Source organism: Heptranchias perlo, chromosome 3, assembly GCF_035084215.1.
Source record: "Heptranchias perlo isolate sHepPer1 chromosome 3, sHepPer1.hap1, whole genome shotgun sequence".
In the NCBI taxonomy this organism is placed as follows: Eukaryota; Metazoa; Chordata; class Chondrichthyes; order Hexanchiformes; family Hexanchidae; genus Heptranchias; species Heptranchias perlo.
Window position 1 is genome coordinate 52,184,341 of NC_090327.1, and position 26,612 is coordinate 52,210,952.

At 41.2% G+C, this 26,612-nt stretch overlaps 1 protein-coding gene across 2 annotated transcripts in view; it reads right to left on the minus strand.

Moving 5' to 3' along the window:
- The window catches only part of smchd1 (structural maintenance of chromosomes flexible hinge domain containing 1), a 217,336-nt gene that overhangs the window by 92,179 nt on the left and 98,545 nt on the right, over positions 1 to 26,612 (minus strand). For both annotated transcript variants that reach the window (XM_067979701.1, XM_067979694.1), the window contains exons 23-28: positions 26,073 to 26,212; positions 22,408 to 22,542; positions 20,958 to 21,185; positions 16,899 to 17,047; positions 14,990 to 15,078; positions 13,285 to 13,403 (exon numbers count right to left, since the gene is read on the minus strand). In XM_067979701.1, the coding sequence (XP_067835802.1) occupies positions 13,285 to 13,403; positions 14,990 to 15,078; positions 16,899 to 17,047; positions 20,958 to 21,185; positions 22,408 to 22,542; positions 26,073 to 26,212 (860 nt within the window). The remainder of the gene's footprint in view (positions 1 to 13,284; positions 13,404 to 14,989; positions 15,079 to 16,898; positions 17,048 to 20,957; positions 21,186 to 22,407; positions 22,543 to 26,072; positions 26,213 to 26,612) is intronic.

The window sequence follows — 26,612 nt, forward strand, 5'->3', positions numbered from 1 at the left end:
ATGTGCCACCCAACAATCTGCTTTGTTTCCACTTACAGATGAATTTGCTGAAGACCCTCAGGGCTTACATTAACAAGACCAGGGCCTTCTCAAAACTGAGGTGGAACTTGCAGCAGGATTTGCAGGGGCATCAAGATGAGAAGCAACTTGGACAACAAAATAAAGCTCTGTTAGAAGAAAATTGAGGGATCAGGTGGCCTTAGCCATTCTGTAATGCAGAGGCCTGAAAAATGATCAGCTAGATCACAGCAGTGGTTTAAAAAAGTATAAAAGAAACAGTAATTGCTGGAAATACTCTGCAAGTCAGGCAGCATCCGTGGAGAAAGAAAAAGTTAACCCTTTGTCAGAACTGGAAAAAGTTGAAGATTGAACAGTTTTTAAGCAAGTACAGAGCCAGGCAAAGAGGGTTGTTGGGGGGGGGGGGTGGGGGGGGGGGAGAGGGGGGAGAAAGGGGAGAAAAAGAGAGAACAAAAGGGAAAATAAAAGGGAAGGTGCCTGATAGGGTGGAGGGCAGGAGAGAAATAATGACACCACCAAAATGGACCCCATTGGTCTCGCGGCGGACACAGAGGAATTCATCAGGAGAATGAGGCTCCGGGAATTCTTCCACAAATCCCAAGATTTCAGCAGCGAACCCAATGAGACAATCAACGATCCGGAACAGCAGACAGAGGGATCCGCGGTATAGCAACCGAATAGTGAGCCAAACAGGACTCCTCCGGAGGGTCGCTGCCCTAAGCATGACATGTATGCTCAAGCTGTCAAGAGATGCGTCAACGCCAGATTCATCAGCCGCACTCAGAAGACAGTCCAGAATGTCACCCGAGCACAACACAACGCCATCAACGCTCTCAAGACCAACCGCAACATCGTCATCAAACCAGCGGACAAAGGAGGAGCCATCGTCATACAGAACAGAACAGAACGGACTATTGCAAAGAAGCATACCGACAACTGGACAACCAGGAACACTACAGACCCGCAGATCCAACCAAAGAACATACCCACCAGCTCAACAAACTGATCAAGACCTTCGATCCAGACCTTCAAAGCATCCTACGCGCTCTCATCCCACGTACTCCCCACGTGGGAGACTTCTACTGCCTCCCAAAGATACACAAAGCCAACACACCCGGACGTCCTATCGTATCAGGCAACAGAACCCTGTGAGAGAACCTCTCTGGATACGTCGAGGGCATCCTGAAACCCATTGTACAGGGAACCCCCCAGCTTCTGTCGCGACACTACAGACTTCCTACAAAAACTCAGCACCCATGGACCAGTTGAACCAGGAACACTTCTCACCACGATGGACATCTCTGCACTCTACACCAGTATCCCCCACGATGACGGCATCGCTGCAACAGCCTCAGTACTCAACACCAACAGCCAATCTCCAGACGCCATCATACAACTCATCCGCTTCATCCTGGATCACAATGTCTTCACCTTCGATAACCAGTTCTTTACCCAAACACACGGAACAGCCATGGGGACCAAATTCGCACCCCAATACGCCAACATTTTCATGCACAAGTTCGAGCATGACTTCTTCACTGCACAGGACCTCCAATCAACACTATACATAGACGACATTTTCTTCCTTTGGACCCACAGCGAAGAATCACTGAAGAGACTACACGATAACATCAACAAGTTCCATCCCACCATCAAGCTCACCATGGACTACTCCTCAGAATCGGTTTCTTGCTTGGACACACGGATCTCCATCAAAGACGGGCACCTCAGCACCTCACTCTACCGCAAGCCCATGGACAACCTCACGATGCTCCACTTTTCCAGCTTCCACCCTAACCACGTCAAAGAGGCCATCCCCTATGGACAGGCCTGCGAATACACAGGATCTGCTCAGACGCGGAGGAACGCGATGGACACCTACAAACGCTGAAAGACGCCCTCGTACGAATGGGATAAGACGCTCGACTCGTCGATCGACAGTTCCGACGGGCCACAGCAAAAAATCGCATAGACCTCCTCAGAAGACAAACACGGGTCGCAACCAACAGAGTACCCTTCGTCGTCCAGCACTTCCCCGGAGCGGAGAAACTACGCCATGTTCTCCACAGCCTTCAACATGTCATCGATGACGACGAACACCTCGCTAAGGCCATCCCCACGCCTCCACCACTCGCCTTCAAACAGCCACCCAACCTCAAACAGACCATCGTTCGCAGCAAATTACCCAGCTTTCAGGAGAACAGCGTCCACGACACCACACAACCCTGCCACGGTAACCTCTGCAAGACATGCCAGATCATCGACACAGATACCACCATCACACGAGAGGACACCACCCATCAGGTACATGGTTCATACTCCTGTGACTCGGCCAACGTTGTCTACCTCATACGTAGTAGGAAAGGATGCCCCGGAGCATGGTACATTGGCGAGACCATGCAGACACTGCGACAACGGATGAACGGACACCACGCAACAATCGCCAGACAGGAGGGTTCCCCTCCAGTCGGGGAACACTTCAGCAGTCAAGGACATTCAGCCACCGATCTTCGGGTAAGTGTTCTCCAAGGCGGCCTTCGAGACACACGACAACGCAAAATCGTCGAGCAGAAATTGATAGCCAAGTTCCGCACGCATGAGGACGGCCTCAACCGGGATCTTGGGTTCATGTCACGCTACACGTAACCCCACCAGCGAAAAAGTTATCTGTTTTTAATACAACTGGTCATATTCTCTCTCTCTCTTCCTTTCAGATGTTTCTCTCTCTCTCTGTCGTTGGGTTCTGACCATTTGTATATTCAGTAATCCTGTATGTAATGTCTCTCTGTCTGAACACTCCTTTGATTGCCTTGACAACGGGCAGTTGGAAAGATTATCTGTAATCACCAGGCATTGTTCTCTGACTATATATGCTATACCTTCAAGGAGTCCCACGCTCACCTGACGAAGGAGAAAGCCTCCGAAAGCTTGTGATTTTCAAATAAAACTGTTGGACTATAACCTGGTGTTGTAAGATTCCTTACATTTGTCCACCCCAGTCCATCACCGGCATCTCCACATCATAGAAACATTGAAAATAGGATAAAGAGCAGGCCACTCGGCCCTTTGGGCCTGCTCCGCCATTCAAAATGATCATGGCTGATAGTCTAACTCAGTACCCTGTTCCCGCTTTTTCCCCATATCCCTTAAGCATTAAGATATCTATCTCCTTCTTGAATATATTTAATGACTTGGCCTCCATGCTTTCTGTGGTAGAGAATTCCACAGGTTCACCACTCAGTGAAGAAATTTCTCCTCATCTCGGTTCTAAATGGCATACCTCGTATTCTGAGACTGTGACCCCTGGTTCTGGACTCCTCAGCCATCGGGAACATCCTCCCTGCATCTAATCTGTCTAGTCCTGTTAGAATTTTATATGTTTCGATGAGATCACCTCTCATTCTTCCAAACTCTAGTGAATATAGGCCTAGTCAATCCAATCTCTCCTCATACGTCAGTCCTGCCATCCCAGGAATCAGTATGGTAAACCTTTGTTGCACTCCCTCCATGGCAAGGATATCCTTCCTCAGATAAGGAGACCAAAACTGCACACAATACTCCCGATGTGGTCTCACCAAGGCCCCGTACAACTGCAGTAAGACATCCCTGCTCCTATACTCAAATCCTCATGACAGAAAGGATGATGGTAATGGAACAAGTAAAGAAACAAAGGATGGTCTGGAGGAGCTATAAATTGCAACATCAGAATCATCAGCAGGACTTGCTGTTCAAAAAAAAGAGGGGAGCAGTGATTACGATCTGAAGTTATTGAAATCAGTGTTGAGTCCAGAAGGTTGTAAAGTGCCTAATCAAAAGATGAAGTGCTGTTCCTCGAACTTCCGTTGAGCTTCATTGGATCAGTGTTAGAGAGAGAGAGGACAGGGGGGTCAGAGTGAGGGTGGGGCAGAGAATTAAAATGCCAAGCGACTGGCAGGTCAGGGTCACGCTTGCAGACTGAATGAAGGTGTTCAGCAAAGTGATCACCCAATCTGAGTTTGGTCTCCCCACTGAAGGGGAAACTGCATTGTGAGCAGCAAATACAGTGTACTAAATTGAAAGTACAAGTAAATTGCTGTTTCACCTGGAAGAAGTGTTTGGGGCCCTTGATGGTGGGAAAGGAGGTGAAAGGGCAGGTGTTGCATCTCCTACCCTTTGGGACAACCAGTATGGGTCCTAGCTATGCCTGCCTTTTTGTGGGATATGTGGAACATTTCTTGTTCCAGTCCTACTCAGGTCCCCTCCTTCACCTCTTTCAGTACACTGATAACTATCCGCACCGGTTCCTGCTGTTGCCCTGAACTGCAGAGTTTCATCAACTTTGCTTCCAATTTCCACTCTTCCCTCGCCTTCACATGGTCCATTGCCAACCCTTCCCTTCCTCGACATCTCTATCTCCATTTCTGGGGCTCGGCCGTCAACCAATATCTATTATAAGTCCACCGACTCCCACAGCTACCTCGATTACACTTCCTCCCACCCCACTTCCTGCAAGGACTCTATTCCCTTCTCCCAGTTTCACTTTCGTATCTGTTCTGACGATGCCACCTTCCACACCAGTGTATCCGATATGTCTTCCTTTTTCCTCAACCAAGGATTCCCCTCCACTGTAGTTGACAGGGCCCTCTACCGTGTCCGGCCTATTTCCCACACTTCTGTCCTCATCCCTTCCCCTCCCTTCCAGAACCATGATAGGGTCCCCCTTCTCCTCACTTTCCACCCGACCAGCCTGCACATTCAACGGATCATCCACCGCCATTTCCGCCACCTCAAGCGCGATCCCATCAAACACATCATCCCCTCCCCTTTCAGTGTCCTTCCGCGACATCCAGGTCCACTCTTCCATCAATCCTAACACCCGCTCACCTCCCCAATACACCTTCCTGTGCGAGCACAGGAGATGCAACACCTGCCCTTTCACCTCCTCCCTTCTCACTGTCCAGGGCCCCAAACACTTCTTCCAGGTGAAACAGCGATTTACTTGTATTTCTTTCAATTTAGTACGCCGTATTTGCTGCTCACAATGTGGTGGTCTCTACATTGGGGAGATCAAATGCAGATCGGGTGATCGTTGTGCTGAACATCTCTGCTCAGTCTGCAAGCGTGATCCTGGCCTGCTGGTCACTTGCTATTTTAATTCCCCTTCGCATTCCTACTCTGACCCCTCTGTCCTCGGCCTCTTGTACTGTTCTAATGAAGCTCAATGGAAGCTCGAGGAACAGCACCTCATATTTCGATTAAGCACTTTACAACCTTCTGGACTCATCACTGATTTCAATAACTTCAGGTCATAAGCACTGCTCCCATTTTTTTTTGGACAGCAGGTGCAGTTATCGGTTCTGATGTTGCCATTTACAGCTCCTCTAGACCCATCTTGTGTTTCTTTACTTGTCCCATTACCATATTCCTTGCCTTACACCATTATCCCTTTTGTTATTTAATCACCCCTGCCCTCCACCCTATCACAGACCTTCCCGTTTATTCTTTCCTCTCCTCCCTCCCCCCGCTCTTGCCTGGCTCTGTACTTGCTTATAAACTGTTTATCCCAACTTTCTCCAATTCTAACGAAGGATCATTGAACTGAAACGTTAACTGTTTCTTTCTCCACAGATGCTGCCTGACTTGTTGAGTATTTCCAGCAATTTGTTTTTATTTCAAATTTCCAGCATCCACAGTATTATGCTTTTGATTTAAAAAAGTATGTCAGCCTGTGCTAAGGCAGCAATTGATATGGATGCTAGTCCAGCATTTGCCAGTGCCAGCTAAGGGAATGAACAAGCAATGAGGGATACAAGATCATTAACAACTGCTGACAGATTTGAATCCTTCTCAAAGGGAAACTTTTAAGTGGAAAGCAACGAATTAATGAGATTACACCAATGTCTTGACTGCAATCAAGATGTAGTGAAGGGACTTGCATACCTCCATGACCTGAAGAACTGCAATAGCAGTAGCCTTGCTACAGGTAGGGCCATCTATGTTGGAAGGTCGAAGAGTAGATTAAAAAGCAGGTACAGGCTACCAAAGTACAATTTCACCATCCCACACAGGGGACTCTTTAATTAAAGAGTTACAGGGATAACAAATCTATCGATCCTACAGTGATGTGCAATACTATACCATAAGATAAAGGGTGCATCGAGATCCTCCGTCAATGCTCTAAGACTATATTCTAAAATTTGCCAGCGAACTTGCTGGTGAAGCATGTACCAAAGACCTGCAACAATGCATAAGTGGTAAAGTGATAGGTATGGTGACACTAGGAGCCATATATAAACTTGGCTGTGAATACCATAACGCAGCAAATGAAAGATTTTTTCCGCAACAAAAAAATGGATTAATTTCAAATTTCCTATCAGACACATATCAGGGTACAATTCTAAAAGGGGTGCAGGAACAGAGATCTGGGGGTATATGTGCACAAATCGTTGAAGGTGGCAGGGCAGGTTGAGAAAGCGGTTAAGAAAGCATACAGGATCCTGGGCTTTATAAATACAGGCATAGGGTAAAAAAGCAAGGAGGTTATGATGAACTTTATAAAACACTGGTTCGGCCACAACTGGAATATTGTGTCCAGTTCTGGGCACCGCACTTTAGGAAGGATGTGAAGGCCTTAAGGAGGGTGAAGAGATTTACTAGAATGATTCCAGGGATGAGGGACTTCAGTTACGTGCATAGACTGGAGAAGCTGGGGTTGCTTTCCTAACAGCAGAGAAGGTAGAGAGGAGATTTGAAAGAGGTATTCAAAATCATGAAGGGTCAAGACAGAGTAAGAGAGAAACTGTTCCCATTGGTGGAAGGGTCAAGAACCAGAGGACATAAATTTAACGTGATTGGCAAAAGAACCAAAGGCGACATGAGGAAAAACCTTTTCTTTTAAACACAGCGAGTGATTATGATCTGGAATGCACTGCCAGAGGGGGTGGTGGAGGCAGATTCAATCGTGGCTTTCAAAAGGGAATTGGATAAGAACTTGAAGTGAAAAAATTTGCAGGGCTATGGGGATAGGACGCGAGTGGGACTAGCTGGATTGCACTTGGAGAGCCGGCACAGACTCAATGGGCCGAATGGCCTCCTTCCGAGCTGTAACCATTGTATGATTCTATATGGCTGCTTAGGAACCAAGCTATTGGTATCACCTAACAAGTAGAACAAGATTCAAATCTCACCCAGATGACACAAATAGTTAATATGGACCACCAGGCTAAACAGTTCTAAGTCTAAAAATCTGATTTATTCTTGATTTTGTATAATTTTACATTTAAAAAAAAAAGTTTTTAGGTCTGAGCTACATGATCTGCAATGTGGAGTATTCAACCAGTTCGGGAAGCTTTGGAGCACAGCGAGTAGCCCATATAATTTCCAGTGCATAACGCAAAAAGGTGGAAAGGTTTTGCCTAGATATTTTGCACAGTGTCAAGCTTTGCTTCATATGAGCATGGGCTTATCTATGTAAGCTGCTTTTTAAAAAAAAAAATTGAGCATAAGTATTGGGAAGCAACCAAAATTGTAACAGACATCATTTGGAGGTGTTACCATTTGCTGTAATGATGTCAGGAAAGCCAACTATCTTCTTATGGCAAAAGACATCAAACATGAGCTGGTCAACAACAATCTATTTTCAGACAAACAAGCCAAAAAACATCTCAAGTGCATCCATGATTCAAGAAACAGTATCTGATCGATCACATCTTTATTTAGCAACAAGGTTCACCAGACCTATGCAGGAAGCAGAATGCGAGACAAACCACCAGGTATGTTATGTTCTAAGCTGCTGCTGACTATCCAATTACTTGGTTGCCGAACTGCCTTGAAGCCTAATGCATATGGATAGGAATCCTGGGGATGTTAACGTAACATTCGTCAGCTTAATAAATTCCACCTGCAACATCTTAGATCCATCATGCGCATCAAGTGGCAGGATAAAATTACAAATAAGATCTTCAAGCGTTTGGTGGTTTGTGTCTTTCGCAGTGGTTAGTGTTTTTAGTAATTAGTCTGTTACTGTTAGTTAAAAAGCCTTAAAGCTAAACAAACTGTTAAAAAGAGCAGGAAACCAGAGCAGTTAAACAAACCCAGGGAAAAATCTTAAAAGCCGACAAATCCCCTGAACCTACATCCAAGGGTTTTGAAAGAGGTGGCTGCAGAGATCGTGGTTTTCATCTTCCAGAATTCCCTAGATTTTAGAAGTAGTGGAGTGCCGCAGGGATCGCTGCTTGGGTCTCAGCTATTTCCAATCCATATTAATGAATTAGATGAAGGGACAAAGTGTAATGTATCAAAGTTTGCTAACGAAGCTAAGTGGGGAAGTAGGCTGTCAGGAGGATGCAAATAGTCTTCAAAGGGATAGCAACAGATTACGGTGAGTGGGCAAGTAGGTGGCAGAAAGGAGTATAATGTGGGAAAATGTGAGGTTATTCACTTTGGTGGGAAAAATAGAAAAACAGAATATTTTTTAAATGGTGAGAAACTATTAAATGTTGGTGTTCAGAGGGAATTGGGTGTCCTTGTACACAAAACACAAAGTTGACACGCAGGTACAGCAAGCAATTAGGAAGGCAAATGGCATATTGGCCTTTATTGCAAGGAGGTTGGAGTACAAGAGTAAGGAAGTCTTACCTAAGGAAGGGTATACTTGCCTTAGAGGTGGTGCAACAAAGGTTCACTTGATTGATTCCTGGGATGAGAGGGTTGTCCTATGAGGAAAGATGGAGTAGAATGGGCCTATACTCTCTGGAGTTTAGAAGAATGAGAGGTGATCTCATTGAAATATATAAGGTTCTAAGAGGGCTTAACAGGGTAGATGTTGAGATGATTTTTCCCCTGGCTAGAATGTCTAGAACTAGGGGACATAGTCTCAGGATAAGGGGGTCGGACATTTAGGACTGAGATAAGGAATTTCTTCACTCAGAGGGTCATGAATCTTTGGAATTCTCTACCCCAGAGGGCTATGGATGCTCAGTCGTTGAGTATATTCAAGACTGAGATCGATAGATTTTTGGACTCTAGGAGAATCGAGGGATATGGAGATCAGGCGGGAAAGTGGAGTAGAGGTCAAAGATCAGGCATAATTTTATTGAATGGCGGAGCAGGCTTGAGGGGCTGAATAGCCTACTCCTGGCTCCTATTTCTTATGTTCTTATGTGATTGTCAGCAGATGGGGGAGCGACAGAATCAGAGGAAATGAAATTAAGTCTTTAATTTACTATACACACTATCTTTAACTATGGACGGTAAATAAATAGTGGAATAAATATTCAAAACAATGAATTACTAATAAATTTAAAAATCAAGCTAAAATCCATTTACTAAATATAATCAAGAACTTAAGTGTTTCTATTAGTTCTAGAATTAAATATTAATAAATCAATAAAAACTAGGAATGGTTGTACAGGCTGTGAGTCGGAACTGTGGTATGTGGGCGTCTGGACAGCGAGACGGTCCCTGATTGCCACATCTGCAGTAAATGTCTCTGCCTTGACTCACTCCAGCTCAGAGTCCTTGAGCTGAAGTGCGAGTTAGAGACTCCAACACATAACTCAGCAGGGAACCAAGGGGAGGTCGAGAAAAAGAGGTCCCGCAGACACTGGTCCTATCCAACAGGTGCAATGTACTTTCTAGCTGTGAAGATAGGGATGTAGGCTGCAGGGTAAGACAGCCAGAATGCTAACTATGGCACCTTGGAGCAGGAGGGAGTCCGGGGTGGGTGCAGCGTTAGGAGCACAATAGAAAGTTGGTAGTCATGGGGATTTGATAATGACTGGGACAGATAGTGTCCTCTACAGTCATGACCAAGAGTCCAGGAGTGTGTGCTGCTTACCTGGTGCAAGGGTAAAGGATATCTCCGAGCAACTGGAGAGGAACTTGGAAAGGGAGGAGGAAGATCTGGTTGTCGTGGTTCATGTTGGGAACAATGATAGCAGGACCCTCTCCATTTTATTCTAAGAGAATATCAGGAGTTACAAACTAAATTAAAAAGCAGGACCTCATGGGTGGTAATCTCAGGCTTACTACCCGAGCCACGAGCTAATTGACATAGGAATAAACAGATCAAGAAACATGAACACGTGGCTGAAAGACTGGTGTGGGAAGGAGGGGTTCCATTTCATGGGATACTAGCACTAGTACTGGGACAGGAAGGAGTTGACCATTGGGACAGGCTCCACCTGAACCAGAATGGGACCATTGTCCTAGTGGAAAGGATAAATAGGGCTGTCAATAGGACTTTAAACTAGTAAGACTTCAGGGGGTAGATCTGGGGAAGATAACAAGTCTGAAGAAAAAAGACCTAGGAAATGAGTGTAAAGGTCAGAACAACTTAAGGAATAACGGTAACAAATGGTCAGGGAGCAAATAGGTTTTAAAACAAGTACAAAATGACTTAAAAACAAAAAGGGAGGAGAACAATTACTAAAAACTAAATTACCTGTACAGCAATGTACACAGTATCCAAAACAAAACAAAACAGGGGAACTGGAGGCAATAATTCATAGCAAGTGTAGAGAAAACAAACATGGCTACATAAGGGACAGGACTGGCAGTTAAATATTGCCGGATATAATGTATTTAGAAAGGATAGGGAAGAAAGAATGAGAAGGTGGGTGGGGGGGGGGGGCGGGAGGATAGCTGTACCAATTACAGACACCATAATGGCAATAGAAAAAAAAATATTAAGATAGAAACAGAATCCATATGGATTGAGACAAAGAATAAGAAGGGGTTGACCACATTAATAGGTATATTCTACAGATCAACTAATAGTGGAAGGGAAGTGGAGGATGAAGTACGTAGACAAATCTATGAAATGAATAGAAGATTTCAACTACCCCCAAAGAAACTGGCAAGAGGTAGGGAAAGGAGAAAAGGGAATTAACTATTTACAGTGTGTACATGACTCCTTTCTTATCCAGTATACGAGAAGCCCAAGAGAGGAATCACTGCTGGATCTAGTAATGGGAAATGAACGAGAGCAGTTAAGAGAAGCAAGAGTAGGGGGAACATCTAGTCAATAGCGATCATATAAAATAATAATTGAGAAAGACAAATGTAAGACAAAGTCCAAAGTAACAGATGGGAAAAAAGCTAATTCTGAAGGGATAAGAATGGAACTAGAGAAGGCAAACTGGAAAAAAATTGACAAAGAAATAGAACAGCAGTGAGTAATATTTAAAATACAGAAGTATATTACTCTAAAGAGCAAGAACAAACTAGCAAGTAATGATGCACCATGGATGAATAAAAAATTAAGGGCAAAACTGAAACTAAAGAAAAAGACACACAGTCAAAGTACATAGACAATAAAGAATACGAAGGGGTTAGGAAAGAATCCAAAAACACAATTAGGAAAGCAAAGAGGAACTAAGATTAAATTATCAAGGAATATAAAAAGTAATGAAGCATTCCACAGACACAAACAACAAAAGAAAAATCAGGATAGGGATAGGGTCATTAAGGGATGCACAAGATAAACTCAGGTATCGACAGCAAAGCGGCAGAAATATTGAATAGTTACTTTGCCTCGATATTTACCTGGGAGACTAGCAAGGTGGGCAGGATATTAGAAGAGGTCAAAAAAGATATTAAAACATTTGAGATAGAAAGGGGGGAAATAATGGATAAACTAATCAAACTTGCAGATTACTCCCTAGGTCCAGATGGATTGCATCTGCAACTATTGTTAGGAGGAGATAGCAGAGGCACTATTACATATATATAAAAATTCACTAGAAAACAAATAGTGCCTGAAGACTGGTGGACAGCTAATGTTATCCCTATATTTAAAAAGGGGAAATAGAACAAGTCCAGTTAGCTTAACATCGGCAATAGAAAAGATAGTGGAATCTTTACTTAAAGATGTAATAGAAAGACATCTAGAGAACAAAAATATAATAAATAGTTAGCACGGATATCAGAAGGGAAAGTAATCAAGCACAATGTCAAATTAGCTGTGAAGCCCTTTGGAATGTCCTGAAATCACAAAAGGCACTATATAAATGCAAGTTTTCTCTTTCAAAAATATCGACAGCTGGGAAAATCTCGTGGCTGATTGCACAAGCTGGGAAGTAGGAATCCATGGCAGTATAAGTTAGTACAAGCACCAGCACATTGATATCTTGAAATAGAAGCGCCACCAGCCGTCCACCAGCAGCCTACTGTTTGGATATTTAGAACGGGTACACTTGTGTGTCTCTCATATGTGTTTCAATAGTCAGCAAGACAATCTCTTTTTAGCAAACGTCATTTGAATATGAAGGACAAGAGCCAGTTGCATCAGTTTGAAGGGACCCTATGTATATTTATTGAGAAGAGGAGAAAGGGACAGATGTAATGATCCAGTGTTCAATCAAGAAAGATTTCAACCAAGAGTAAAGATGTTGATCAAAGCTTTGTGACCAAAGCCAGGAGGATCAGCATTGCAAAATGGTGCTTCAGTAGACACTATTGACAATCAACCATCTGCATGCACACACTGTTGGGCCTAGATGAACAAGACTCAATATTTCACAACCGGATGTGAGGAGGATCACACAATACTGTATCAGCAGTTGATTGCTAACATTTCCAAATGCACACAGGTTCTGGAGTACTAAGGTAGAAAAAGAACACACATACTTGGGAACACCTGCAAGATATCCAACTGTTCAATTCTAGCACTGCCACTGAATGAAACAAAACCAAGACCATGCTGTACTAGAAGGGAATGTTTGCCATAGGTCCAACCCAAGAATTTGATTAAAAAAACTGTGCTCCAATGAAATTCCATGTTAACTTTTAAAGGACAGCCAAAAATATTGGACATGTGAAACACGTGGGAATGCTTTCTTAGGAAATATTGCTGAAGTCACATTGCTGGAGGTTTTTATGCAAGGTTCCCAAATAAAATTAAAATAAACATTTATCATGTGAAGATAGCAGTGAGAAAGCTACTGCTGCTAAAAGAGAGAGCTGAAGAGGAACAGCCTGAACAAGGTCATTTATACAGCGAGAGCAGTGAAAACACAGAAATCTTGCAATGATGGCAAGTTCAGAGACCTTAAAGGTCTCTCTGCTCACCCCCAACCTTGCTTTGAATAATGGAAAGGGATTATTTTGCCTCCTTCCCCTTGTTCTGAATGGATACCTATGGTTTGTGGAAAAATTGAGGAAGAACCAACAAAAGCCATGAAACAAATTTTGCAATGGCTTATGTACCAAACTTTCAATTTAAGAAAAATATTCTGAACAAAAGACAGATTGGTAAGTTTCTTGAAACTTGAATATTTGTAGTACCTGCCAAGTGACTTTCAGATTACTCTTGTCGAGTCCTTCTCCAGCTATTCCCAACAAATTTACACAAGAGGATGTCAGGGTTTGAATCTGATTGCCATGACGATCAGTAAGTATTGAATCTAAAATGAAAAAGGGAAATATTTTACATTCGGGGGAAATTTAACAGTTTATCCTCAGGCTGTCACAAGAAAATGACTCCCTTGAGGGAGGGAATAAATTGTAGCTACAGTGAAAATATCAACAAGCACAGCATTATGTTAATCAAAACTTGCTTCTTTGACACCATGCATCATCTTTTCTGACTCCTGAGCTTTGAAAGATTATCTACCCGTGTACTTGTTGGAACAAAGCAACACAGATCAATAGAATTTAACAGCTTTTATTTTGTTGTGCTGACCAAAGTAATGGGCATACAACTTTAAAATATTTATCGAGCCTAGGTATAGTTTTCCTTAATATTTGAATGAAATTCAACTTCTACATACAGTAGGAATCTCAGTCAACCACATGGGAAACCTAGGCAGACTGCCCTTTAAGTCATGCAATGTGACCTTCCCCAATTGGCTATAAAAAAAATATTCCCGATTTGGATTGTGCTTTTACCTCTGACTGAAGGGAGCAGCACTGAGACCCCCAAGTAACATCAAAAGCACTAAAACTTACAAAAAAGAAAAAAAATTGCTTCAAGCAATAGGGGTAGTTAAAAAAAACTAGGGTTAGGCCAAGAGGGAATTTCAATACCAAAAGACAACGTGAACAGGTATTAAGTGACTAGCAAGTGTATGCGACATTTCATCCAGAGCTCAAAATTGAAAGCTAGTATCCAAAGGAGGATAAAAATGAATTGACTAGAAGCAAGCTACCAAAAGGTAGAGCTCAGGAGCCCCATACCAAGTTGTGAAAAATAAATCATACAGTGGTCAAAGAGAGATGTTGCTAACCTTCAAATCAAAAAAACTGCATCAAAAACACATGTACTTCCAATAAACTTTTATAGGAAGTACAAGAACTGCATACTGCAAAATTATAAGTGTCATGTGTGCAGCCAACACTGCTGGTACAACTGAAGAAAAACTATGAGACATAATTCTGAACAAATCTTTATATACAATAGATGGGGTGAAATCACCATACCAAAATGGTATTGAATTTTTAAAAGGAACATTGCCTCTAATGATCGCTTCTCCAACTCCCCACCCCCCCACACAACCCAACGAATGAAGGTAAATCCCAATTGCAGATGCAAAATATCAGTTGTTAAAACATCAGATATTTGCTACCATTTTCTTCAATATAACTGAATCCCTTTCCTTTGGGCATGAACAACTTATATTAAACAGATGACAAGATTTGACAGACAACTGCTTCTGGAAACCATACGTATGTGCTTAGGTTTTCATTTTATTTTCAATCTTAAACATTCAATACAAAGTCTTATAGTTTTAACAGAATAGATGTTTCCACTTTAATAGTATTGCAGATGGTTCTATGGTACAACCAAAGAGAGTGGGATGCTGCATTTGCATGGCTATTTTTTCATGCAATTACAATAAACATGATTTGGAAGGCATGCTGTTTTTAACCTGGTGCACGAGTATAATACCCATAAGTTTTTCCAGAAGTAGACATTTTTATAACAAACTAGCAGTAAAAATACCAGAATCATAATTCTTAAAACTAAAATTTCAAAACAAACTCAACTTACGTATTTCTCCTTGTAGCTCTTCACCCATCTGAACGGTACTTAATCCTTTCAAGGAACATTTCAAAAGCTTGGGTTCATCTGGCTGTGGTCTAAAAACATTTTTTAAAATTGCACTGTATTAAACGGAAAACTAAAATTTCCTTTAAGTGCATTTCTTCCCCAAGACTAGTTTCTAGACTCTTGCCACCAATATTATGTTTCACCATAACAGATTAAGAACACTATTCTACAGCTTGAAACTCTATTGTTCTTTCAGCACAAGTTTTGCAATTCAGCTAAAGGAGGCTTTACTAAATAAGTTGATACAATATATGTGGTTTATCAAGGTACATTATGAGCCTCAGGTCTGACCACAAAGTACTTCTGAATGCTAGTGTCTATAGTCCCACCCCAATTATATTTTCCACTTATTTTTCATTTCTAGCTTTGTCCATTTGACCGGCTCTCATGTTTCTCATATACTTCCCGTTTAAATTTCCATTTTACACAACTTCTCAATGAACTTCCAATGGAGTGCAACACCTGTACAAAAAGCAGGTGGCAGTTTTGTAAAAAGCACACCACCCCATGTCTTTTCATGTATTAAAATACCCCAGCTTCCTGTGGCATCAAACAGCATAGCATGATTCAATGAACAAAAAACTCAGAGTCTGAAGCTGTGCTACCATATCATTTCTACAAATCTCTGGGTAACCGAAGTGCGATTGAACATCTAGCTCAATATCCTTTTGTTTGAGATTTCTTGGGTTTTGCTCATGGAAATCAGTCATACGAGTTTGGCTCAATTAGTGATAATATTGCCTCAGTCAAAAGTTTGCAGGTTCTTGCCGACTCAATGACTCGAGCACATAAATTGGGCTGACACTCCAGTGCAGCGCTGAGAAGGTGCTGCATTGTTGAAGTTGCTATCCTTCAGATAAGGCATTAAGCCAAGGCAAGCCTCCCCCCTTTTGCCTATTATGGTGGTGCAGATGGGCAATTTCATTATGCTATTCCAAGAAAAGCAGCTTTCCCAGTGCCTCAGTTGAAGTTCCTCCCTCTACAATCAAAAACAGATTAGCCATTCATCTCATTGCTGTTTATGGGACCTTGCTGTGTGCAAAATGGTTACTCTGTTTGCCTGCATAACAACCATTACACTTCAAAGTAAACTGATTCTATGTTAAGTGTTTTGAGATGTTTGAGAGCCACGATAAGATGCTGTATAAATGCAGGTCTTACTTATATGATCTATTTCAGTTATGCACTGAGCTGGGAAATTTATTTAGAATACTGCAGCAGTATCACAATTAACGACCAGCAGCAGGATCCATCCAGGCGACTTATAAATTAAAAGTTCCTGCCCCAAAGATATATAGGATGATATCACTTGTTTGTAGAAACAAAACTATTCCAAAGTTAAAAGACATAGAGTTCCAATTTGTCAGTGTGCTACTTTAAGTAAGGTCCATGGATCCTAAGCCTGTCGATCTTGATGTTTGCATAATTCTGCTAAAGGTCTACTGTGCATGAGTTGGAAACATGAGCGATGAATCCATAAGCAAATGACGTTCAATACAGACAATCTCCTTTGCAAGTTGATGTGACATGGCCCCCATCCTTTTGCAAAGATGCAATGATTGCTTGTGCAAGAGCAGTGTGAGGTAGATGCTTCTGTAGCAACTACACTTCCCAAATTTCATAGAAATTATCTAAATGATGAGCTGAGGGTCTAATTTAGATCAGTGAATTTTATAGGGCAGAAAACAGTAACTTTTTCATAAGTTAAAACATTATTTGTGTTTATCTTGCAAAAATATTTTCAAGTATTTAATCTATAGATTGTACTCATGCAAGTGCTTATAATTGGACTGCACATTTATCTAACCTGACACTAAAGAACTGAAGAAATTAAAACTTTTCTGCTTACTTGACTGTAAATGCACTTTCCAGTGAAACGTGATCATCTTGGTACGAGACCTGACAGTAACGCACATCCTTAATAGAGCAGGGTACTTTTACATCAGGCAGCAATCCTTGAATTAAATGTTCTCTATTTATCCGTGGTGTCCAGTTGACCTAAAATTAAGAATTTTAGGTAATTTATTTTTTTTGAGCATTTGGGAAAAATACAGAAACGCAAACTAATCTGATTTTCCCTATTGCAACTTCAATTTAGCTAATTTGATGGGTAACAAAAAAAAACATGAATTTGAAATCCCCATTTTGATTTTTTAGTTAATTTAAGTACGAATTACCATTATAGTTAAATTAAAATCCAATGAAACCAGCAAAAGTTAAAATATGAAATCTTGCTAAAATAGGAATTGGATAAGTTTTTGAATAGGAAGAATAAAAAAGGATACAGGGAAAAGGCAGAGAAATACATTTAGAGTAGTTAGCCAAATTGAGTTGCGGGTTTTGATTTTGCAATGGTGGTAAGGAAACAAGTTTGGCATCAAGACAGAATGGGTCCAAATCTGTCAAACCAATGAGTGCGAACTAGTTCTAATTAAGTTTAAAGTAGCAGAGAAGATAGCAGTACAATATTGACAGGATGAGGAGTTGGGCTAGTTACGTGCGCAGTATAGCAACTTGCATTTATTCAGCGTCTTTAATGTAGTAAAACGTCCCAAGCCGCTTCACAGGAGCAATTTTCAACCAAATATGTCACTGAGCCATGAGGAGATATTGGGACAAGTGATCAAAAGCTTGGTCAAAGAGTTAGGTTTTTAAGGAGTGCCTTAAAAGGAGAGAGGTAGAGAGGCGGAGAGGTTTAGAGAGAGAATTCCAGAGCTTGGGGCCTAGGCAGCTGAAGGCACAGAAGGATGAGAAATTTAGTATTGACGCGTTGCCGGACCAGGAGCCGATGTAGGTCAGTACAGTTTTGAGGGGGCTGGGTGATGATGGCAGATTTAGAGGGAGGGGGACAGTACCTGAGGAGAGGTAACAGTTAACAATAGCAGCTAACATGGGGGGCAGGAAGAGAAGTTGGATGGTCAGCAGTACCTACAAAGTTTCCAGGAGTGCATATACGTAATGTTTTAAAGCTACAATCCTCAAGTAGACAAATGCTGAACTTGAGGACTAACAGGCTACATGCTGCAACATGAGGAGGAATGGTTTCTGAAAGATACATCCCAAAAAATGGTCACCAACAGATAGAAAGGGTAAAGCAGAAGGGAGACACGAAACGGATTCTCTTAAAGAGGAAACGGATTTGTCCAATAGGTACATAGTTCTCCACACATACAAGGAGGAAAAGGACACAAAGGCACGGGATGGCATAGTCACTGTGAAGCAAGGGGTTACTCAAGTATGTGTGTGTGTTTGGGGGGGGGGGAAACACGTAGGAGACACAAGACACACTAGCCATGAGAAGAGGAGGGGGATAGTTGTGGAGATTCTACAATTAAGGTGGTAGAGCCTGCAAACTAACTACAGGTGGCTTCCATATACCACTGCATCAGCGGGACTGATTGGACCAAGAACACTGCAGTCAAATAAGGGAGGTGTATTCAGGAGCAAATAGTCATGTGACTTCAATCTATCAAGGATAGATTTGGAAATCTAGAAAGGTGCAAGAGTGAAAGCCCAATCCTGGAAACAATACTGGATTGTTACGTGGAACAATTAGTCAAGGAATTGACTAATTAGTCAAGAAACTGGTCAGAAGAGAGGGGGATATTAACAGAAATGTCAAGCATGTCTAATTAGCAGATAAAAAAAAGTAGCGTGGGGCCATGAGACAATGATCCCAAAGGCGACAAAGAAAAAGCTAACAGAAATAGAATTATTTGGGCAAGATGTTCAATGGCTAAGGAAGATAAGACACTAGGTCTGGAAGACCATACAAGGGCACTTAAAGTGGCTAATGAACTTGGTTAAGTCCACGTCACTATCATTAGGAAATCATTAGAAATGAAAAGTGCCTGCAGACTGGAAAAATAGCTAACATAATACCAATCTTTTAAAAAGGTTTAAGGAACATCTCAGGAAACTACAGGGTGTGAGCTAAGCATGTCATGAGTAAAGCATTAGAAGGCACTCTGAAAGAGGGGATAATGAAACAACTAGTTAAGTATATGACACAAGGAAGTAAATATGGAGGAAGGTCTTGTATAACAAATTTACTACAATATTTCTAGGTAATGGTGGACTTTAATGACAACAGAACTTCTGTGGATATAAAGTTTAGATCTCATGAGACTTTTGTTACTGTGTTACATAAGTGGTTAGTCCACAAGGTAGGAAGGCATGGAATAAGAGACAACTTTCTAAAGTGGGCGGAGAATTGGCTAAACCAGAGAAATCAGACGGTGGTTATGAAATGGAGCTGCACTGACGTGGTACCTGCGAATGGCCCCTTGCCAGAAGGATCAGTGCTGGGGCCATTGCTGTTTACAGCATATCTATATAATTTGGCATTGGGAACAGAGGGAATAGACTGATATGGGTAACAATGAGGAGATTAAGAAAAAAGATTGTTCCCAAAGTATAAAACTATGGGTCAGCAGTGGGCCGAGGAAATATGAAAACAAGGTAAAAGTTTACGAAATTGGTCAGAAGAGCAAGATATTAATATAAATGTGAAGCGTTTCTGTATATCTTTGAAGGTGGCAGGACAAGTTGAGAAGGCTGTTAAAAAAGCATATGGGACCCTGGGCTTTATTAATAGAGGCACAGAGTACAAATGTAAGGAAGATATGCTAGATCTTTATAAAAACACTAGTTAGGCCTCAGCTGGAATAGTGTCTCCAATTCTGGGCACTGCACTTTAGGAAGGACGTGAAAGCCTTAGAAAGCGTGCAGAAAAGATTTACTAGATGGTTCCAGGGATGAGGGACTTCAGTTACGTGGATAAACTGGAAAAGCTGGGGTTGTTCTCCTTAGAGCAGAGAAGGTTGAGGGGAGATTTGAAAGAAGTGTTCAAAGTCATGAAGGGTTTAAATAAAGTCGATAGAGAGAAACTGTCCCAATTGGTGGAAGGGTCGAGAACCAGAGGACACAGATTTAAGGTGATTGGCAAAAGAAACAAAGGCGACATACAGAAAAACTTTACACAGCGAGTAGCTATGATCTGGAATGCGCTTTCTAAAAGGTTTGGGAAAGCAAATTCAACCGTGGCTTTCAAAAAGGAATTGGAGAAATACTTGAAGGGAAAAAACAGGGAAAACAGCAGGGGAATGGGACTAACTGGATTGCTCTTACAAAGAGCCAGCAGGGACTCAATGGGCCTCCTCCTGTGCTGTAACCATTCTATGATTCTATAAAGTGCAACAGTGTGCAGCAGTAAGCAAAGCTAACCAGATCTTACGATACAACCAGAGGGATAAGTACAAACCCAGGAAGGGATAATGAGTTTGAACAAGGCAGTGCACAGCCACACCTGGAGTACTATAGAATTCTGGTCACCATATTACAACAAGGATATCCAGGCACAGGGGTCAGTGCAAGAAACGGCAACCAAATGGACACCTATCTTAAGGCATCTGAACTACAAGAGATTGAACAATTTGGGATTGTTTACTCTGGAGAAGAGAAGGCTCATTAAGGGAATACACAAATTCAATCCCAATAATAGAGTTGAGATTGCTATAATCTCAAAAAAAAAATCAGGGGATACAGGTTAAATGATCAAAGAGGGAAGGTGCATAGACAATTTATATTTAACTACTTTTGGAATGGAATGCCCAGGGAGGCAATAAAAGCTGATAGTTTGGGAGAAAAAAAAGAACTGGATAGATATTTAAAAGGAGTGAGCAATTGAGAGATATTATGTTTCTGGGATTGGACTGCATAGTCTTCCAGTCTTAAAATTGAATACAATGAAATGACAAGAGCTGCTAGTGCCACAGGCATAATGACCTAATGATCTCTCATGCTGTAATTTCTACAATTCTATGATAAATTTAAGCATTTTAAAGAATACTATAGAATCTTTACAAGAGAGATTGTTAGCAAAAGTTGGTAAGAAACCAGTGTCTACCTTAATTTTCTCAGCTAGAGAAAAAGTAACAACAATCTGCCGATCACCCTCATCATACATCCGAAAGATAAGATGGTGAATGATGTCCCCAGCAATCCAGTTGATTTCATCCTGATGTTTGATAGGAGTTGCCTTTTGTCCATCCATGCTGAAGATCAGGAGCTTGGCGACTTGAGTGCTAGGGAGCAATTTGATTACCTTCTCCACGGCTGACACATCTTTACAGCTCTGCACATGAAGAACCACACAATATTTTTTTAAAAATTAGATTAAACACAGAAAACACAATCTGAAAAGAAGCCATGAAAAAGCAAGCAGCAATAAAACATCCTGGTACGATTAAGATATATTTCTTAAAATATCTCAATACTATTTTCAATTGTTGTACCTTGCATAAACTCAGTCAGCACATTATGAAATCAAAACTCTTTGTGCATAGTGGAATCTCAATTATTTATCATAATAGCACCCCCAGCTCCCCAGTGGATAATGTAAATATGAAGATTACAGAGACTCCACCGTACAGATTGCAATGGTTGTCAATTAGGACAAAGTAAACATTTTGAATTTCAACGGTCAACAAATGACATTAGTCTACAGTTTCCCACTTTATCTTTCACTCCTTTCTTGAACAGAGTTGTTACACTGGTTGTCCTCCAGTCTCCAGCACAATTTGTATATCTAAGGGGAATTGAAAAATTGCAGTCAGAGTGTCTGCTATCTTCTCTGACTTCCTTCAATTGATAGGGTGCATGCCATGAGTGCCCAGTGGCCATCCACCCTGAATTCTGCTATTTTTCCCACCAGAATCAATGCCTTTTCTACAGTTCTCGTCAACAATTGCTCCATTTCCTCCTCCAGTACAGCCACATTCTCATTTCCACTTTCATTTGGCCACACTGAAAATATTTAATATCTCCCCATATCTCCAACCTCTGCAACTAAATTCCCATCACCACTGAGCTGTCCTATTCCATCCTTAATTAATATTTTACTATGCTTAAAGCCCCTATTTCCTGCAAACTTATTTTTAAAATTCCTTTCAGTCCTTCTAATCTTTTTCACCTTCCCACTACACCTTCTGTATAAATCATGATTTTCTTTAGTATATTGCTAGCCCTAGTTTGATCATATGCCCTTCTTTTAAGTTTGTTTAGTTTTAACCAAAATGCAACAGGAAGAAAAAAACAGCCAGAGGAACAACTGGTCACACCATGGATATAAACAATTCATTAACTTGGCTCAAAGCAGCCAACAAGACAGACAACAAATAAGCAAGCTTAAACAGTTCCTAGTATTGAAGCACTAAATTAAAGTAAATGAAAGTCAAAATATAATAAATAAGTAAAGATTTCAGTACATATATCTTATACTTCAGTACCTATCGGTTCAGAGCATCAAACAAATTTGAGATAACTTACAATAAATCACCAAAAAAAGATTTTCTTACCGATATCTCAAATCTTGCTTTCAGCGTTTGGTCCTTCTTAATATTCAGGACATGTATCACAGGGCCAGTTATGATTCCTGTACCAGTGTTACTACAATCCACTGTATACACAGGCAGATTTGGGGCACCAAGAAACTGAAAAGAAACAGCACACAAATAATGGCATGTTGATAAAAGAAAAGGACTGGACAAACTAGTGTAGAGAGTTAGGGTATAGAGTACAAGCCCGAATGATTGAGTGGTGCGGTAATTATACTTTCTCTTTTGGGTTCTCAGTTCAAACCCCGGCCCAGGATGATGGAACCCTCCGTCTGCCGGATGTACATGTGAAAGTAAAGTGACTCAATGCAGTTCCTAGAAGGCACGGGCCTGCATTAGAAACCTGCCCTAATGCAGCGCTAACTGGAAGCTTTAAGCTCAGAGCTCTACATTTGACCATGCTATATTGATGCAGCCACTTGGTATCCGAAGTAAAAGATTTAATTTCTAAATACCTCACTTTGAATAGATAGATCTGTAAAATATGTCACAAGAAACAAAATTCAACCGGATCATTAAAATTAGATGAATTTCAGGTCCCTGGACTAGCTTCCCTTTCCCCCCCCCCACCCCCGCAGAGGTTTTCAGCTTAAATATGGAAATTGAAACAAACCCAAATATTGCTGTTTGCATAGCGCTTCTATTTGTCAGATTACTTTTATTATACCAAAATATATATTTAAGAAATTTAAGTAAAAGATTTAAAACCCTGTTCCTGCATTGCCCATTATTTTTTCCACTTCTTCCTGCCTATTCTCTCCAACATTTTAACTTAAATTTTAAGTCTTACTTAAATGCCTTATTCTAACAATTTAATTCTTGTAAATTCAATATTAAATAAATTTCATGCCTGATTTTCTTTACTCCTACATCCTTCCATTATGAAGCTCACTGGAATTCTGAACATTGATATGACTGCCATTTTTTGAATTCTAAAGGAACTAAATAATGTAGACCATAACTAGCTGTTTCACCTTGTCCAGAACAGTAGAATCAGAGGACACGGCCTGCATTTGAAGCGGGGAAATTTAAAAGTAAACTGCGGAAACACTGGCCCAGATATCAACAGGGAGGATGTGGGGAGCGTGTAATTGGCAGAGGAACCCGGCATGGCCGGGGATGTGGAAACTCTGCCAATCTAACAGCAGGGCCTTCTTAGAATGGACAGCATGTCCAGCAGGAGTGAGGGTAAACTAGTGGCAGGAGGCTGCAGCCAGGGACCCGTGGAGACAGTCTTGCTGTGATCGGGGGCGTTCAAGGGAGGCCCAAGGCTCCTGCCCCTCCGGGCCCACAAGAAAACATGAAAAATTAATTTTAAACTTACCTGCTAGGCCTCTTGATATTGCAGATCAGGTCCTAATGACATCATTGGACCCAATCTGCATATTTAAATCAGGACCCTGATTCCTTCCTGCAGGTGTCCTGCTCGCCTGCTCAAATGAGCAGGTTAATATGGGGACATGCCGGGAAGGAAGCGGGATTGGTGGATGCAACTGACACCATTATTTTAAATGCCACCCACTGCCCTGTTTGTGTCAGGTGAGTGCAGCTAAAATCAGGGACATTATTTTACTCGGAGTGATAAATCTACGAAACAGGCTCCCAAGGGAGATGGTGGAAGCAGATGGTATTGATTCATTCAAATGCAAATTAGATAGATTTCTAGCAGAAAAGAATATTTTAGGATACAGTACAAGTAATTTGAGACATGACATATAAGTGTAGCATGCTTGAGGGGGAACAGGGGACTTTGCACCTATGGTTCCCAAAGCTTTCCACCACTGCGGGTTTTCCTCTGCTCATGTCTGGGTCGGTTGTAGACTAATTGATAGAGCTTGATTGCCATGATTAGTTTAACAACTCCATTATCATTGTATCATGCGACTACCAAGATGGTAGTTGGTGAACGAGATGGACCGTGGTCTTTTTTCAATCTAGCAATTCCTATGTTCTTATAACAGTCGCCAGCTGTTTCTGTAACCTCCACCAGTCCTACAACCCTCTAAGCACTTCAACTCTGGACTCCTGTGCATGCCCCACTACCTTCACCCTACCATTGGTGGTTGTGCCTTCAGCTGGCTTGGCCCTAAAGCTCTGGATTTCCCTCCCTAAACCTCTTCACCTCTCTTTCCTTTTTTAGGACTCTCCTTAAAACCTACTTCACACTAAGCTTTTAGTCACCCCTCCTATTACCTCCATCTTTGGCTCAGTGTCAATTTTTGTGTGATTATGCTTCTGTGAGACACCTTGGGATGTTTTTCTACATTAAAGGCGTTATATAAATGCAGGCTGTTGTGCTTGTTGTCTTCAAAACTAACTGGGGTGACTAAATTCAATTGATATAGTAAAATTGGGCCAACATGCAGAAACCCAAACAGAAACAGACAACAGGCCAGGCAGACAATTAGCTTGTCTAAGCTAAATTTACAAGAATTTAGGTTTTTCATTCATACATTCAAGTTCTTGAAACTTGCAAGTCAAAAATGACAAATAATTTTACCCACGTTTAAGTGTTAGTAGGTGAAACCACAGAAAGATTAGAGTGGCTTTAGTGCCATTTTGAAACAACTGCACAGACAACTACATAGCTACCATAGTCTTGTGCTACCCACCAATAGATTGCTAGGTAAACCCTACATACTGTGCTTATAAAATATGCCAAGCACACCAAGCAACAGGCCATTTTTCTAGCAACTTTTCTCCACCATTTTGACTCTTTGAAAGCAATAGTGTCTTTCTGCAAATTGGACAGCACAGAGTAGACTCCTAAGTATTCACATCCTAGAATAGTAGTACTATGCTTTTTAATTACTTGATGGGACAGACCAATTCAAAACAAGTACAAACTACACAATTTCAACTATTTGTAAATTAGTCCAAGTTCAGAATTTGATTCAATTTTTCTTGAATGAGCAAAAACAGTTAAGACAGATGAATACACCAACCTCAAAAATTCCACAGTACCCGTGTTGATAGGCTAGCTATATTTATATACCATGGAGTTAACATTGGGTATATGCTGATGACAACTCAGCTTACTGCACGTGTAAGATATCAAATTCCACTTCTATGAACTGAATGTTTTTTTCCACAATTAGCTACTGTACAATTCAAATCATTGTGCGACCACTAAATTTTGCATCATTTTCAAATACTTTTTTTTATATATTACTCCAGTCAACCATGCATATCAAAATAATGCCCAAAATGTTATTATAACAAACAACTTGGATGTAAGCAAGAGGAATATAAACTTGAAAACTACTGCATGGTCCTAAATATCACAAGGAAAACAAAATTCAAATTATCAGCATGAAGTTTGTGGTATAAAAAGATATCCAGAAATCTAAAAACGCATTAATGCTTACTCTAAAGAGTAAGGAATCTTACAACACCAGGTTACAGTCCAACAAATTTATTTTAAAATCACAAGCTTTCGGAGATTATCCCCTTAGTCAGGTGAATCTAAAGAGAACCGTACAGCAAATATGTTAATGCAACTGTCTATATCAAGGGTTATGAAAATAATGCAGGGGAGGATGGTGAGGGAGAATGGCGAACAGAGCAAATGGTAAATGGAAAAAAAATCAAGAAGTTGTTCAATCGTTAAAAAGATATATTTATACCTTACAATGTACCACCAATTTAGGCTGTGCTGTAACATTCCCTGCTTCATCCAGCACCTCAGCTTGGAAAGGGAAAGCTGTTCCATTTTCAATAATTACTTTATTAGAATCTGGTTTTATCCTCAACTCACGTGGTGGTCCTGTAATAAACACAGTATTAGAGCTTCTGCGTCAGCAAGCATTACCTCTTTTGGTCCATCCCACTAAAAATTTTTCTCCTTTCCTTTCAATGAATTATGAGCCACAGGCACCAACAGCTCTCTGGGACCTTATCAAAATGATCATTTTTTTACATGTGAATCTAGACAGTGAATGTTGGCAGGCTATTTAACTTTGCAAGATATCACCACTGAGGCCAGATTTTGTACCAGACATATACATTCGTGCACCTTTCAGCAAAGGTCACTGGATAGCAAGCAGTGGTAACCATGGCTGATTTTCTTTTCTCTTCCTGAGGCATTGAGGTTAAATGTAACAATGTTACTGTTGCCTTGACTTTGACTAGCTAATTCAGCAAGTTGAAAGAATAAACCTGGAACC